This window comes from Schistocerca serialis, chromosome 1 (assembly GCF_023864345.2).
Source record: "Schistocerca serialis cubense isolate TAMUIC-IGC-003099 chromosome 1, iqSchSeri2.2, whole genome shotgun sequence".
NCBI lineage: Eukaryota > Metazoa > Arthropoda > Insecta > Orthoptera > Acrididae > Schistocerca > Schistocerca serialis.
This window is the reverse complement of record NC_064638.1, coordinates 1,248,726,087-1,248,744,043: the sequence shown is the minus strand read 5'-3', so window position 1 is coordinate 1,248,744,043 and position 17,957 is coordinate 1,248,726,087. Positions and strand designations below refer to the sequence as shown.

At 37.3% G+C, this 17,957-nt stretch overlaps 1 protein-coding gene across 3 annotated transcripts in view; it reads right to left on the bottom strand.

The window, feature by feature from the left end:
- LOC126419314 (probable ATP-dependent RNA helicase DDX56) overlaps window positions 1–17,957 on the bottom strand; it is a 113,070-nt gene that overhangs the window by 55,779 nt on the left and 39,334 nt on the right. For all 3 annotated transcript variants that reach the window (XM_050086505.1, XM_050086513.1, XM_050086498.1), the window contains 3 exons: window positions 5,286–5,427; window positions 931–1,031; window positions 37–178 (listed from right to left, as the gene is read on the bottom strand). In XM_050086505.1, coding sequence (XP_049942462.1) covers window positions 37–178; window positions 931–1,031; window positions 5,286–5,427 — 385 coding nt within the window. The remainder of the gene's footprint in view (window positions 1–36; window positions 179–930; window positions 1,032–5,285; window positions 5,428–17,957) is intronic.

Here is a 17,957-nt window from a genome sequence, read left to right as displayed (position 1 = left end):
GTTAAATATTTATCATATGCTGATAGTATTTTTTACCTTCAGTTTCTGTGAATTGAGGATTTCTTGCTTAATCTCCTTCAGACGAGCTTCTCTAACTGCAATTCTTGTGACTGCACGCCAGGCATCTTTGGCACGATATCTGAATCCTTCTACCTGCTCTAGTTTGAACTGGTATGCTCTGTGATTAAAAAAAAAAAATGTTTATGACACTATGGGAGATAATCATGTGCATCACTATATTGACAAACTGCCTATTGGCTTCTGTCTCGGGTTCTTCAGCCGACATTCATCTAATGATTTTTCTGACGTTTCGCCAGCACGAGTGGCTGGCATTGTCAAAGCTTCACCCTCCATTGCCGGAGGTGAAGCTTTGACAATGCCAGCCACTCGTGCTGGCGAAACGTCAGAAAAATCATTAGATGAACGTCGGCCGAAGAACCCGAGACAGAAGCCAATAGGCAGTTTGTCAACAAGTGGCCACGAAAGCCTCAACAATTTTGCATCACTATATTATTATACAAAGTTATCAACCAATTTATTAGTCAAAGATTCCTTATACATTTCATGATTACAAATCAAAGGAGTAATTTAACTGGCAAAAATGTTTGAGAAAAGCCGATACTTCTTATGAACTCTGCCAAAAACATAACAGTTAGATCAATTTACCTTCAACACAACACAATTAGTGAAGAATATACATAAAAGACAGCCCCCTCTGAGTAGGAAGTGCCCAACAGAAATGAAGCCCATTTACTGAAAAACAAAAACACACCGACTTTTAACTGCAGAGAGCTAAGAAATGCTACCACTTTCTGTTCACGTATCAACTGTGTTTGTTATAAACTGTTTCTGTTGCCAAATGAGTGACTTGATATTTATGTAGTTACGGAGTAAAATGCTTCTTTGCAAAGCTCTCCCCCCACAACTTACTTCAATATATTATTATTGTCTCCACAGCTTTTTTGAAGAAATTGTTCAACTTCTTGCATCAGTGGTCTTTCCTTAATACTTACAAAAGATAAAGCTGTGCCCTGCAAAGTAAAAGCAAACATATTAAATACACTAACTAAAATTCACACAGAGCACAAAAAGTAAATGACTTGGTTAAAAATGTGTAACACTTATTTCAAATTGTGTAAACTATAAAACATGCAACTATAAATTGGTAGATCTGAGATGAAATTAACAGAACATCTGACACTGAGAAATGATGATAAATTTAACACTGTTGAGTTGATCTGTTCTTGTGTTACATTATCACAAGGACCAAACCAGACAGGGGTTTGAACTCTGATTCTCCCACATGTGAATCCAACATACTAACCCCTGCATCGTCACCCCATTTTCCATGTTTTGACTTGCAGGCAAGGACAAACACGAATAAAGCCTATGCTAAGGGACACCTGCAACTGCCTCTAATACCATCACAGTACAAATACAATACCACACACGGGCACAGATGTTACAACTTAAGCAGTTTGTAGAACAATTAACAGTATGAAATTTTGGTGCAAGCATCTATATAACAAACATTGTGCATTGCTTGCATATTACATCATAGATGTAGAGGAACTGAAAAGAGGGAATAAAATCGATAAACACCCTTCAGTAATATTACATAAAATACAACTTAGCTTCAACTCAGTTATATAAAAATGTCCTTCATTTTCGAGTTTTTGTGAAACGTGGAATCTTGTAGCCACGTAGAATATTAAAAATATATGTTTTATATCATCTGATGCAGGAAAACAAACATTCAGAAAGAAACAGTGAAAGAGAAAAGACACATCACTACACAGGCATTTATTTGGGAAATACGAGTAACTTCTGTCAACTGTTGTTTATTTATATTAAAACAGTGTACTTACTTACTAAATCACTCGATAAAAAGTGACATTTTTTAGGCCATTCCTTTCACATTTATAACACAAGTAAAATGCAATTATTATCAAATATTTCCAAATGCTGTTAAAAAGTGCCCCTTTACACACACAAAATGTCAGTGTTTATCTGTTTGCAATACTCAGTGCCGAAAACAGGTGCTTAATATTATTTACTGTACCAACTTAATACAAAACTAAGAAACAATGCGATACATAACCCAATTTATAGAACAGTAGATTACAATCATTTCACAGGTTCCTACTTTATTTGCATGTTTTAAATTTATTTATTTCCATGTCTATTTAACCAAGTTTTCTTCCACAAAATCATGCTCCAAATGGTCTTTTTATCTACTTTAAAATGGTCTAGTGTGGAGTGTTCATCCTGTAGATGGCACTGCAGTTAGTGGCCCAGACACTGAGTCTCACCACTCACACACACAACATCTTTAGCCTCACCACACCTGCACAGAACATCTACTTTGCCCAGAAGGCCAAACTTCTGCAAGCTGATCTTATGGCAATACACTCACACACTCATTCTGGTCAAAGTTTGCAATGCAGGTTAGAGGACCTTACTGCCAGAGGCCAACTCTTTGCTTGGGAAGATGTTAGAGTTCTCCAGGTCTGTTCTCTCTTCTGCCAGTGCTTCTGATACGCACCCATGAGAACCTGTGTTCTTTGCATGAAGGGATTATTGGGCCATATGGGTCTCCTGATGGTGGTGCTCTATGCATTCAGTGATATGAGTTCATTTCCAGCTTTGCCCTCTCCACACGTGATTCAAAGTCACGGCGCATGTGAGTGCGTGCAATGCTGACAAATCGGAGATCTTTTACACATGTCAAATTCAACATCCTGTTGCAATTAGTACGGACTCCTTCCTTCACTGTGATGTCCACATTTCTCATACAAGCAGAGGTGCTCCAGAGAGAGGGAGCATCTCGGCACACAATGCTATAACTGACATCTACAACAGTCGTGGATTAACACCTTGGGTCTGCTCATCATTGACCTAATAATGTTGTTCTTGACACAGAAACTGGCTCTGGAGTCGAGGCAATGTTCTAAACTTCAGGAAGTGATCCAGGATCATGCCTAGGTATTTAGGCTGTGAACAGTGCCGGAGTCACCCATCTCACCTTGTCACATTGGGTTCTCATGATGATTACCAAGATGAAAAGTGCCAACCTGCGTCTAGCCGGGGTTTCACTTCAGATGGGTAACATCATAACAGATAGAGCATGTTCAACGTTAGTCTGTCAGTTTCTTATCTCTTCTACTGATGAGAAGCTCTAACGTGGAGCTGCCACTGCAGCATATATGAATTACTTGATGTCATTTGGCATTGGTTGGTCATTTGTGTACATGCCGTACAGTACTGGCACCAAGATGCTTCCTCGTAGTGTGCCTTTCGTCTCTATCCTCCACCTACTGTTCTTTCCCCATAAAAGTTGACGTAAAATGTCCTGCAATGGAGAACGGCACCAACAGAGGATGCCATACAGCAGTCTCTCATCAGATCATATAATTTAATCAGTGACTTTTGGTGAGTGACAGTGTCGTATACAACTGGTAGGTCAATGAAGACCACTCCAGTAATCTTCTTTTGTTCAGCCCATCCTCCCTGTATTGCTTCACATTTATTAGCTGGCCATTAAATCATTTTCCTAGACTGGAAGCCCACTCACTGGTATACTAATTTCTCTTATATGATGTTTTTGATGTGAAGCAATGTCAGACAAGATATCTCAGAGCTGTGAAACAGGTCAGAAACTTTTTCCATCATTTGACTGTTCCCCCAGTTTTGATGATGAGACCACTTTGGCCTTCCTCCATGTATTCAGGATATTTAAGTCTGTAACACAGGTTTTCATCACAAACAAGAGTCATTTATGCAGTCCAAAACTGTCAATTTGTTCTACACACAGTTCATCAATGCCAGCTGCTCTGGTGGCTCTTATGTCACAGATCACAAACTCTGCCTCAAACATGACAAATGTTTTCATGAGAAAATGGTTTTCAGTCCACAGAGACCATGCTTGGCACTCCTGAGCTGTCTTACTGTTGGTTCTGTCTTTCAGCACTTGGTTTGCAGCTTAAGTGTTGAAACTGTCCATCACGCATTTATACAAAATACAATGTCAGGTCTTTTATACAGAAGAATCAAATAAGGCAGATCTCATTTTTAACACATTCATTATTTTCAGAGCCTCAGAGCTCCGAAACTCTCTCACATTGCTAAGAAAGGCTTATTTAAAGCACCGAGCTCATGACCATGGCCAGTGGGATTAAGTCACGGCACAGCACCAGCTTTGAACATCACTTTGATTACCTTCCACGTGCGTCAGATCTACATACCATATACCATCCTACTAGGACCGAATAGTAATTAAGTCTGGGACCTATGGATTTGCAGTCTGACATTTACTCTCTCAGCTGCTGACCTACACTGAAGACATCAAGAAAGAAGCATTTATTATTGTGGATAGGAATCACAAGCATGGTTAAATTAAGGCCAGATATAATTAGACAATCTCTCTTACAAACTGTCCAAAGTCATTCCTCTGTCACCAGATTAAAATTAAACTGAGCAGAAAAGACAAAATCTGAACTCATCTACAAGAACCTTCCCCAAACAAGTTTACCAAGAATTTCTACGTTAATAGACAAGGAAATCTATACTTTCAAAGCTGACTTCAGGCTAAATTTTTCAGGAATTGTAATGCTTTTTTTTCTTTTTTTGTGTGTGTGTGTTTTCCTACTTCTAGCAATACTGTCATCTACACAAAAGTGAAAAGGAAAATCAAAACAAATGTATCAGCATTTCTAGTTGCTGTAAGGGATGGCAGCATGCCTTACATGTAAATACAGGCAAAGTTATGCACAAAATCATGAACAGAAAGAACTCCATTGGAGCCTGAATCAAAATAAATATCTGAAAGTTCATGACAGTGACCACATAATAAAATTCTACTGACACCATTGCACAACAGAAATTTGATGAAACCCTAATTTACAAATCATACCAACTAAAACAAATACCGGAGAGTTTCATCAAAACATTAATGTTTCTGAAAAATCGCTGAAAAGCCTTTACATTAAAAAAAAAAAAAAAAAAAAAAAAAAAAATGTGGATGAGAAATGTCTTGGCAGGTTAAAGAAAAACAGTGAGTGTTAACTAAAGTATTTTATCTCCAATTTTTAAATCACAATATGATTTTGTTCTGAATATTGCACCTCGTCAATTTCCTAGTGGAAACCTTCAGTGTTTCGGATAAATTAATTCATGTATAGAAGCACGCAAGCAATTATGTCATGCATTACATAGCAATGCTGTAGTAACTCAAAATCTTTTTTTATAAACATTAAAATCAAAATCACATTATAATAATATTGTACCTGATTTGTTCCTCGAGCAGTGCGACCAGCTCTATGGATATATGAGTTTACATCAAGAGGGAAGTCAAAGTTAATAACATTGGAAACATACTGGAAGTCTATTCCTCTTGAAACACCTGACTCTTTATCTTTCTTCCTTTTGCTGAAATTAGAAAATATAAAATTATGTGCATACATTCAAGTATAATGCCTTCTCAGAAAAGATTTCAAACACCGAGTGTGTTTGCTTATCACTTTAAATCTATGATAATGTGATATTCCTACATTTCTTCTTAAAGGCAATGACCAGTGAACAGACTACCAAGTGCTAAATACAGAATTGACGGGCTCGGCAGTAAACAATGGTAAGGGACAGTCTGCGAGAAACAGAAATATTAATTGTAAAATGTCAGAATGACATGTTTCATTCATATTAGTAAAAAGTTCTACGAAAAACCGATAGATGGCACCACTTTGCCAAATTTCAGACTTCGCTGGTTCACTACCCAAAAAGTTGTAGTAGGCCTCATCCTTAAAATGAGTAGCCAGATGCTTCTTTTTTAGTTAAGGATTGGAAGTTTACCAGGCTTTAATCTTGTCTGTAAGAACCTACAAGTAGTGACAATGATGAAGCAGACACTAAACATGTTAATGATCAACAGAGCATATAGAAAGAATGAAAGAGGCTAAAATGTCGCAGTGTGCAAGAGCAGATGAAGAAAACTAGGAATGAAGGAAAGCGGTATGCACAAAGTACAGAGGTAAGGGTAATGTTGTTGAAGGAAAAAGGAAGACCCACCATGCAAATGCCCTAAAAATGTTTCCAGCTTGTCAATGAAGTACATAAACAAACAATATTCCAAAATATCCGGGAAATGAATTACTACGATACTCAAAATTCTTACCTACAAGGTTGCTTGCGATCAAAAACTGTTATCCAAAAGAAGACTAAACAAGAGATATCTAGACGCAGTCAAACAATTCTATACACAGTGAAAACTGTCAAAAAGGATATCATTGTTTGCACAATTGCATTCCCTAACATTCATGGACTTCAGAAAAATAGAGGGCGAGTAGAGAATATCATGAAATGATTGAAAAATTGTGCCATTTCACCTACTTCTGATGGCAGAGCTAAGCAGACCAGTCATCCTAGAAAATATTCACATGAAAGCATTTATTGACGAACTTCCAAAGTACAGGAGTCACCCCACTCGAAAAGATTCATCGCAAGAGCACTTAAGCATGGAATATTCCCTGCAGCTCTGTTATGACAAGTACGTCAAGGAATGTTAGTCGGCAAGCAAAAGTTCTATTTCTATAGACAAATTTTGATGACTATTTACTGAGGAATTCAATATAAGTTTCAAGATGCCTAAAATGGACCCCTGTCAACAATGTGATTCAATTTATGTAGCAATCAAGCATGCTGAGAACTGTAAAAACAAAACTGTACTACATTCATTGTGAATAAAGCAGGAGATTCACCATCAAAAAGCAGAAGCTGGGTAATCTGCAATATGTGAAGCAATGAAAGTAGCAAAATAAAATCAAAATAATCATGTAATCATGTTCGATTTGCAATAGACACTACCCACACCTAATCTGACTGGGTCAACATTTTATAAGCTTAAAACATGGTGCTGTAATTTTAGGACTGGGGAGAAGAGAAGTTTGTGGCACAACTTGACTAGAAGAAGGGATCGGTTGGTAGGACATGTGTTGAGGCATCAAGGGATCACCAATTTAGTATTGGAGGGCAGCGTGGAGGGTAAAAATCGTAGAGGGAGACCAAGAGATGAATACACTAAGCAGATTCAGAAGGATGTAGGTTGCAGTAGGTACTGGGAGATGAAAAACCTTGCACAGGATAGAGCAGCATGGAGAGCTGCATCAAACCAGTCTCAGGACTGAAGACCACAACAACAACAACAACAACAACAATTTTAGTGTCCATTCTTGTGCAGATAGCCAAGGACATTTTTTTCTCTGGGTGAAGCAACAGCTAAAAGGGGACCAGTTGAAATAGCAAGCTGTTTAAAGATGTATTTCGAAAAGAAAGACATCAAAGGTGAAAAGTTGATTGCGTTTTCCGACAGCTGTAGTGGACAAAACAAGAATTGGACCTTAGTGGCATTTTGGATCTACCTGTTAAAGTCTGGTTGTTCAGATACATTGAGCACACCTTTCCTCAGGCTAGACATAGCTGGCTACCTAGTGACAGAGACTTTTTTCTCAGGTGGAGAAAATTGTCACCTCACATTATCAAAGTGTGTATGGACTTTATCACTGGGAAGTAATTCTAAGAACATCCCAGCGAAATAAGCCATTCGAGGTAATTCATATGACTCAAGAATGTTTCTGCAGCTTCTCTGCACTGAAACAGCTACTCCATAAGCCACTAGCATCAACTGCTCAAAGCAAATTCAGTATTAGGAATTGCATTCAACTCGTATTTTCTGCTGAGCTACAAAGTCCCACCCCAACATTAATGTTCAGTGATACATACAATGGTTGCCTAGAATCTGTTGCCCTATCAAAACATGGAAGACCTGCAAGCAGTTCTTTCCTCACAGAGCTTAAACTGAAATAATCTGGACCTCTTCCTACTAAAGGAGACAAGCTACGAGACATTCTCTCAAGCTTAAAATGGATACCTCCTGTATATCATGATTGGTATGACTCACTCCAACCAGAAGGAGGGTACTGCCCTTCAGCAAAAAGAAGAAGAAGAAGAAAGACAGACAATCATGTAATGAGAAAACAATGTTTTAAGTAAAATAACAATGTTAAGTAAATGCATTGAGAATAAAATGTTTTCACGTAAAAAATGTTAAGAAAGTGTGTTGAGACTACAGTGTTTTGAGTAAATAATGTTAAGTACATGTTTTTGAAATATTTTTTTTCGAGTTGATATTACATACTAAAAATATGTAACTACTGACACTGTGTAATAAAGCAATGCTGCACCCGAAGGAAAAAAAATTATTTTGTATGTATTTCAGATATCTGATTTATGGGATTTTATTAAAATATTTGTGGTGCGTTTTCTCAGAACTACTGATTTGTCCCTTACCATTTTTTACTGCCGAGCCCTTCAATTTTCAAGTACAATGATCTAAAGTCCCTTTACTATAAGGTACGTCCCTCACAGTTCTATTTTAGGCCAATTCCGGGCATATGTTATATAAACAATTCATTAAGTTTCTTTACTTTGTTCAAAATTTGTTTAGGATTGACAGCTATGAATAACGCAGTGGGGTAAGGCTCCTGAGAAAGGCATGGCATCCATTCAGCCTACCTCACGAGACCTATAGCTACAGCAGCCACCCACAGTTGCCAAACATTCACCTCCCACCACTACAACATTTGCTACTTGCACTATACTTCAGATTCAAGCAGCATGTTGTCCTGTGGTCTCAGTCTGTACCTGCTGAGATTTTGTTTGTTTTCATTTCTTACAGTTGTGATACCTGTTATTACTATTGCTCATTGTGTGATACTGAACAATATCACGAAGCAAGATCATCAAATGTTATTTAGTGGAACTGTTAGATGTCTTTCTCTTGGCCAGCAGATTGCTGTTGGTCAGTTACATGTTCCATAGATCATTTGAACAATTCTTTTATCAAACTCATTTGGAACGAGACAATTTACAGGATATATATACATGATTACTGTTAACATTAATGAACTGAACATGTTATATTATTTATACTCATGCAACCAAACTTAAAAAATGGTCTGCTTTTATTTTTTATTTTCTTTTTTTTAGAAATACATCAGTGGAATTGAAGTTGTTGTCCAGGAAAATGATTTTAAATTAGATTTAAAACCTGCTTCACTACCTGCACATTATGAAGATCTTGCGAGTGAAATGATTTCCACATTACATGCCACACCATCAACAATTGTTCTGGATAATGGTCAAACCATTCAGCTGTTGTTCAAATAACTAACATGAACGCACCCAGCCACATAATATCTCCGACAACTGCTGACATTTAAACAGATGCACATCCCATCATTTTCAAGGCACAAACACAATGAGAGCACTATGCACGGGAATTTAAATCCTTGGCAGGCACGGCTACGCCATCCAAGATCAGCATGGCATCGGCAGAAAAAAACGCACGCACGCACGCACGCACGCACACACACACACAATAAATAACTACTGCCACCACACAATCAAAGATGACTAATGTCAGAAGTTATCAGTAGTGAATACTAATTTCTAACAAGTGAGTAGATGGTAAAGTGAGTGCTCCTCTAACCTCACATCGCACACAAAAGTTTTCCCAACAGGTGATTCACCTGGCGGACTTGGTCCTTTTGACAAGTAAACAAAAGGTGCTTGAGAAAAGTTTTAAGTAAGTTCTGTCCCATCCTCTATTACAGAAATGACTGGACGTAATGAAAATAAATATTAAATAAGATCTGCCCCAGACTCTATTAGAAAAACAACTGGACGCAATGAAAGTAGATATAGAATATGCTTTAATTAAAGATATCAGTGCAAAACATTTAGCTGCTCATGCAATAAAGAAAGGGACAACATTTGAATGTGACACCACACAGGCTAATAATTTTCACACTCTCAACAATTTTAAAGAGAAATTACAACTGCCAGATATTATTGCCATGTAATCAGATAAAAACAACAGTACTTTTGTACAAGTGTTGTTATGTGGATAAATTTAATGATTTCCTGAGTCCCAGATGGTTCTAGGTTCTTCCTAAAGATCCTACTAAACTATTCAAAGGTGATACTAAATGTGTAGTGAACTCACGTAAAAGCATGTTTTCTAATTTTGAATCAAAGCTGTCAATTACTACGTCCTAAACTACATAAGCAAGATGTTCCCATTCATACAGTTATATCATCGTTTACTGCTCCACCTTACAAACTGACTAGTAAATTAGACACCGTAATTAAAAGCAAGACTAAATTCAAATCAAGGTGTGGTATTTCAAATTAAATGGATTTTGTAAATAAGAGGTCTACCTATCTCACATAGTGCTAAACTAGTATCCTTTATTGTCTACAGTTTGTTTTCCAACACACCAATACGGTAATGTGTTGATATTCTGAGAGAGTTGATGTACAGATCTAATATCAACCCTTTTCCAGTTCCAAGGTACTCTGTGCAAACAGTTGTATGGCTTAGCTATGGGGATCCATCTTCGCCCACTTTTGACTGAAATTTTCATGAACCCATTCTGAAAAACATTTTTTGAGTAAGGAACCTTAAAGTGCAAATATTACATACTGACTGAGATATGTGGAAGATGTACTTTGTATGTCGAGAGGCACTACAACACAGCTTAACACATTTTCACATAACTTAAACAGTCAACATAAAAATATTCAGTTCACAATGGACACCGGCTACAAATCCATAAACTTCCTAGATCTCATTATTGACATCATAACACAGACACATTGAAAATTTATAGAAAAGCTGCAATTGCTCACAACACCCAGTAATACACGAACATGCAGCTTTCACCCAACAAGGAACAAAAATTTCACATCGAACAAAAAGTTCAATAAAATTCATTGACTCAACCAATGACTACAACCCTGTCCTGAATGACCACATCTTGCTACTTAGGAAGATATCAGAGTGTAGCAAAAACACTGAAGTCTTATGACTAGAGGATTTCCTACTATGTCAAGCACACAAAAGCCCAGTTCTATATTGGCCAACCAGGCAGAGACATAGCAACTAGGCTGGCTGAACATTAACACAGCTGGAGGTCACAGAATTATGATTCCACACTTGCTGAGCATGTACCTAGTGAGGGCCACAACTACTACCCACAGTCTCATGTCCTACTCTTAGCAAATAAAGGCCTAAAACTCAACCTGTTGGAAGCCTTGGAAATCAACATACTTCTAGTCCAAAGGCCTGATTTAATGTTAAATCACCGAACACGGTTTAAAACTTCCCCTCTTCTAAACTTCACACAATCCTCTCAGTTTGTCATTACTTCCCACACTGTCTATTCCTCCAATTTCCTGAGAAGAATCAGTTAACATGAGTAAGCAGCTTTATTTCTGTCCCTCTGTTGTTTGACCAGTGAGCGAGAGAGAGAGACAACAAGTTCAAAGTAGAATTCAAGCAAAACATCTGTCTCTATCACTTCTGTTGATGATAAGACACCTACTACTGGATAGCAAAAGGAGGAAATGACTGACTAGTTTCAGAGTCACATTGTTGAAATATGTGATAATCTTAAAAACGTGAAGCTTGTCACACAATAAACCATGATTAATCAGATATGAAATCAACAAGCTGGCAAAATCACATGTGGTTACGGTCATTAAGATGCCACTTTGTCACTGTCATTTCATCCCAACAGAACTGATATAGGCCCAAACTTAAAGTTCAGTTAACAGTAATAATAAAATAATTACTTGTCTGCAGGTGAGACACTCAGCAATGAAGCTGTTAAGAAAGTTATCTCTGAAGAGTGGAAGAAAGCCATGAATCATAAGCAGTGCTTCAAGGAAAAAACATTACAAAATTAGGCAATTTTATAAAGTTTGTAGATTAAGAGACTGTGTTGTTAAATAACACCAATACAAGTTTCAATTTAATCATCTGCGACTGTGACAAAAATAATGTCATTAGATCTTTTCCATTATCAACACATAAAAGATGCCCTTGACAGTTCGGGGGGGTGCACTACACAAAGAAAGCAGCTCTTCAGATAGCAGAGTACATGTTGAGTGCACATGAGGGTTTTTTAGGCTAGGCAGTAGTTTGAGGCACTTGGATGAACATTCGCCAGCTTTTACGCACCATGGAAAGTCAAATGGCTTTTGGAATATACACACTTCAACTGTCATAATTTTATCAGTAAGCTGCCAAAATCTTTGTAATAAAGTTCCTGAATTTACTGCTCTCCAGGAGGTCTCTCACAATCAAATAATTCTCTGGAACAATCAAATAATTCTCTGGACCAAGAACTGGCTGGAACAGGACGGATTCATTGCTATTGACAAAATAATGCCTCTATTGATGTTGAAGTTGAGTGTGACAGTGAAGTTATCTGGCTGCATATAGGTGAAACAAAGTTAATTGTTGGATTTTTTAGCAGCCACCAGATTCTACTGTGACAGTTCTAGAGTCATTCAGAGAAAATTTAACCTACCAATTACAGACTGAGATGTTTATGGATTCATTGTGGGGACACACACAGACAGTCACACGATATGCTTTAGAGCAAATTTTCTGAAAACTGTCTTGAGCAGCTGGCTCAACTGCCTATACACAATGAGAATATCTTGGACCTTGCAGCTACAAATAGGCCAGACCTTATCGACAATGTCAACATAAAAATGGGGATCAGCAATCATCATACCATTATACCTACTACATTTACAAAAGTTAATAGGTCAGTCAAGAAGGTTTCTGCTAGACAGAGCAGATAAGCAGTTGTTAGCATCCCACTTAGACAGTGAACTGACATCACTTAGTTCCAGTAAGATAAATATAGTGGAATTATGGGCAAAGTTTAAGCAGATTGGAAATCGTGGTCTGAGATTTATGCGCCTAGTAAGTGGATAAAGGATAGAAAAGACCCACCACAGTAGATCTATGCACAAAGCATACGACAACTACCACTGTCACACCTTTGCAAAAGATCTGGCAGAGAACCTGAGAAAGTTCTGGTTTTACATAATGTTGCTAAGTAGGTCTAAGGCTTCCATGCTTCCATTTAGGCCCTTGTTGACCAGTCGGGTGTGGCAGCAAAATGAAAGCCGAAGTTTTGAACTTCATATTCAAGAAATCATTCACACAGGAGAATCAAGTAAACATACCATTACTTGAATATCACACAGACTCCCATATGGACGACATAGTAATAAGCATGCCTGGCACAGACAAACAACTGAAAGATTTGAAAGCAAATAAACCAGCAGGTCTGGATGGAATCCCAATTTGATTTCACAAAGAGTACTCTAAGGCATTGGCCCCTTACCTAGCCTGCATTTACCATGAATCTCTCACCCAGCACAAAGTCCCAAGGGACAAGAAAAAAGTGCAGGTGAGTATAGTATGTAAGAAAGGTAACAGAATGGACCCACAAAATTACAGACCAATATCCTTAACTTCTGTCTGCTGCAGAATCCTTGTAAATGTTCTCTTTTCAAATACAATAAACTTTCTAGGGACTGAGAAGCTTACATCCACAAATCAGCATGGTTTTAGAAAGCATCACTCGTGCGAAACTCAGTTTGCCCTTTTCTCACGATATACTGCGGACAATGGGTAAAAGGCAACAGGCAGATTCCATATTTCTAGAGTCCTGGAAAGCATTTGATGCAGTGCCCCATTACAGGCTTTTAATGAAGGTACAAGCATATGGAATTACAGGACACTCATGTGACCTATTCTTGAATACTGCTTGAGAGTTTGGAATCCATACCAGGTCAAATTCAAGGAAGGTATAGAAGCAATTCAGAGGCAGGCTGCTAGATTTGTTACCCGTAGGTTCGAATAACACGTAAGAACCTACAAGATGTGAAACGTAGAGAAAATGTACATTGTTACAACACAAGAAACATCAAACACATATACACGCCTTACCACAGACTATCAAAATCAATAAATAGCTATGAAGTCACAGGGCACAAGCTATTTAATAAGCTGCCACATGCCATACAGGATCTTCCTGAACATACATTCAAAGAAAGACTGCATGAATGGTTTATTGCCCACCCGTTCTATGATATCAATGAATTCTTCAACTGTAAAATGCAGTAATCCAACAGATGACCCACTGTACATTTATTGTAATATAAGCTAAAATATTTCAGTAGTCAATACCTTATCACACTGTATTATAAATTGTAGCTTCATTTGACGTTGTCAATTGCTGTAATGGCCTAAAGACAATAAAATCTTTATTATTATTATTATTATTATTATTAGTGTTATGGAGATGCTTCAGGAACTGAAATGGGAATCCTGAGGTGAAGGAACTCAAATGGGAATCCCTAGAGGGAAGGCAATGTTCTTTTCAAGAAACACTATTGAGAACATTTAGAGAACCAGCAATTGAAGCTGGTTGCCAAATGATTCTATTGCCGCCAACATACATTGCACCTAAGGACCACAAAGATACAACACATTAGAGCTCATGTAGAGGCATACGGACAGTTGTTTTCCTCATTCTATCTGTGGGTGGAATGGGGAACGAAATGGCTAGTAGTGGTATAGGGTACATTCCTCCATGCACCGTACAGTGGCTTCTGGAGTATCTATGTAGTTGTAGATGTAGGTCCGGATGAATGTTTGGAGTGTGCTGTTTAAGTTCTTGCAGAGCAAACTAATATTTCCAGCATCATGGGATAGTTGCTACATTCAGCAGAGATGCTGAGTCGCAGATAGGCATAACAAAAAAAAACACACACACACACACACACACACACACACACACACATACAAATGCAACTCACACACAGATCACCACAGTCTCTGGCAGCTGCAGGCAGACTACCATTGTTTAAACTAATATTTTCATAAGTTTTGGCTGTTATCAGCATCTGAGTCCAAATGAAAAGAAATCTATCTTACTGTTTGCTATATAACTACTGCAGTTCTGAGATAGTAAATTTTGTATTGCTTTTCTTCTTTCTTCCAAATCTAGATTAGTTTTCTCACCAACACGAATGGATGTAAATTTTTCTGTTATGTTAGAAATAGATAGAAACATAGATAAAAAAATGTAATAACAGGTTAACTATAAACCTAACAATCTGAATCTCGTAATGAAACTATGTTGGTGATCCCTGAGCTTTGACACATGTTCTGGTTTGGAGAAGATTAAAATATGACATATTCTCAAGATTTTCTTCACATAATGTGCAGAACAGAGCAACATGGAGAGTTGCATCAAAGTAGTCTTCAGACTGAATACCACAACAACAATGTGTTCAACTAAATTCAATGATACTGTTTCAGCATCACAAAACTTCATTAATGCCATCAGGTAATGAATTTTTGTAAACTTTCCATATATGACAATAAAAATTTCTTGCTGTAAATAGATCTAAAATCAAAACGTGATGCACAATGACACCATTTTGTCTGTATGTTGAATAGTTTGCGAATTTGGGCAATTTGAATCAAATGTAAGAGTACACGAATGTTCTGTACACGACATATGAACTCTACTTCGTCTACATGCTCCTGCCCAAGTGTCAGTCTTAAAGTACTTGCAGATTACACACATTTGCTGGGTCACTAGGTATGGCAGTACCACATGTGGTGGTGTTGGGCAAAGAGTTGGGCTTTCAGCTTCACATGTGATCATCAGGTGTCATCAAATGATCATAAAGATTAGATTAGATTAAGTTTTTGTTTCATAGACCCAAAAAATGAGATGATCCTCGTGGGTGTGGAACATGTCAGAAAGTATAACATAAAAACATAAAACATTTGAATATATATACTTACTACCCTGATCATCTGTCAGGAGATAGTTGAAAATAAGCTAGTACAATGCAGTAAACTGGGAAAGTTAATAATTACAGAATTAACACTGTCAGAATGAGACACTGTTATCCACTATTAATAAATTTATCACAAGCAAAATACCTAATCTTGACTGTTGTAACCAAGTGTTGTCAAAACTGAAATCTAAGAGATATTTTTACTCAAGCTGACTTAACAGTGTCTGTTAAGATATTCATCTATGTAGTAGAAGGAGTTGCCTATCAAAAAGTCTTTCAAACTCTGTTTAAACTGTACTTTATCTGAAACCAAGTTTTTAATGGTTGCTGGCAATTTATTAAAAATGTGTGTTCCTGAATATTGGACCCCTTTTTGGACCAAGGTAAGTGATTTTAGACCTTTATGTACATTCTTCTTATTCCTAGTATTGACAATGTGTACTGAGCTATTGCTTGGTAATTGAGATGTATTACTTGCAACAAATTTCATTAAGGAATAAATATACTGAGAAGCAGTGGTTAGAATACAAAGTTCCTTGAACAGGTTTCTACAAGATATTCTTGAATTTACACCACAAATGATTCTCATCACACGCTTTTACACCCTAAAAACTTTTGCTCGGCTTGATGAGTTGCCCCATCGCATACGACATAATAGAATGAAAGTAAGCAAAGTATGCAAGTTTTTTTATATTTACATCTCCTACATCTGACATTCTCATGGCAAATACAGACTTGTTTAGGCGCTTAAGCAATTCTGTGGTATGCCCTTCCCAACTGAATTTATTATTGAGTTATAATCCCAGAAATTTAACACTGTAAACCTCTTCGATCTGCATGTCTTCATACGTTGTACTCATGCTGGAAGGAAAATACAGGTTCTGAACTGCATATAGTGGGTCTTCTCAAAGTTTAATGGCGAAGAATTAGCTTTAAACCACTTATTAATGTCAGTGAAAATTTGATTAGCAGCTATTTCTAAATCTGTACTTGACTTGTTACTTATTGCAATTTTTGTATCATCTGCAAACAAAACAAACTTAGCATCTGGCAGATGAGAGGTCACTAATCTACACAAGAAAAAGCAATGGACTCAAAATGGAACCTTGAGGAAGACCACTTGTAATTAATTCCCAGTCAGATGAAGACTGGCTGCTTACTGCACACGTGTTTCACGACGACATCCTTTATTTCCTGTTAGGTGGATAAGACTCAAACTATTTTGCAGCATTGCTGGTGACACCATAATACTCTAATTTACTTAGGACAATGCTGTGGTTCACACAGTCAAAGGCTTTTGACAGGTCACAGAAAATGCCAGTAGCCTGTAATTTATTATCTAATGAATTAAGTACATTCTCACTGCAAGTGTAAATAGCTTTCTCTATATCAGAACCCTTCAGAAATCCAAACTGTGACTCGGACAATATACCATTTGCAGTCGGATGCTTAAGGAGATACTTCAACACAACCTTTTCAAATATTTTTGAGAAAGCCGGCAAAAGTGAAATTGGTCGATAGTTTGATGGTATCTCTTTATCCCCCTTCTTGTAAAGAGGCTTAACTTCAGCATATTTTAGCCAGTTTGGAAATGTTTCGATGATAAGAGATTGATTACACAAATAACTTAAGATGGAACTTAACTCGCACGAGCACTCTTTGATTAACTTTGTTGATATGTTATTGTATCCAATGGAATACTTAGATTTTAATGATTTTCTGATGGATGCTACTTCTTTGGGATATGTGAGTGTCATTTCCTTTTTACTGGAGTTATTTTTAAAGACTGGTCTCAAATACCCCATTGCACTGTTCACTGAACCTGATAACCCCAAGCTGTCAGTAACAGAAATGAAGTACTTGTTTAAGAGGTTTGCAACACTAAGTGTACTTGTTCCTCTTCCTTTTTGGACCCACCTGTCTCTGTCTCCACAATATCCCATACAGTTTTTATTTTGTTACCTCACAGAATTATCTTTTTCTCATTATAAAGCTGCTTCAATTTCTGGATTACTTGCTACAATATTTTGCAGCATTACAATTCTAACCTCAGAGCTGTTCCTAGAGAGCAGGTAGAGTCCCCTTTTTGTCCCACGTGATATCTTTATTCCCTGTGTAAACCACAGTTTATTTTTTGACTTGTGGGTGAGTTGAGTTACCTTTAGGGGAAAACAATTCTCAAAAGTGGAGACAACTTTATTAATGAATGCTTTGTATTTTCC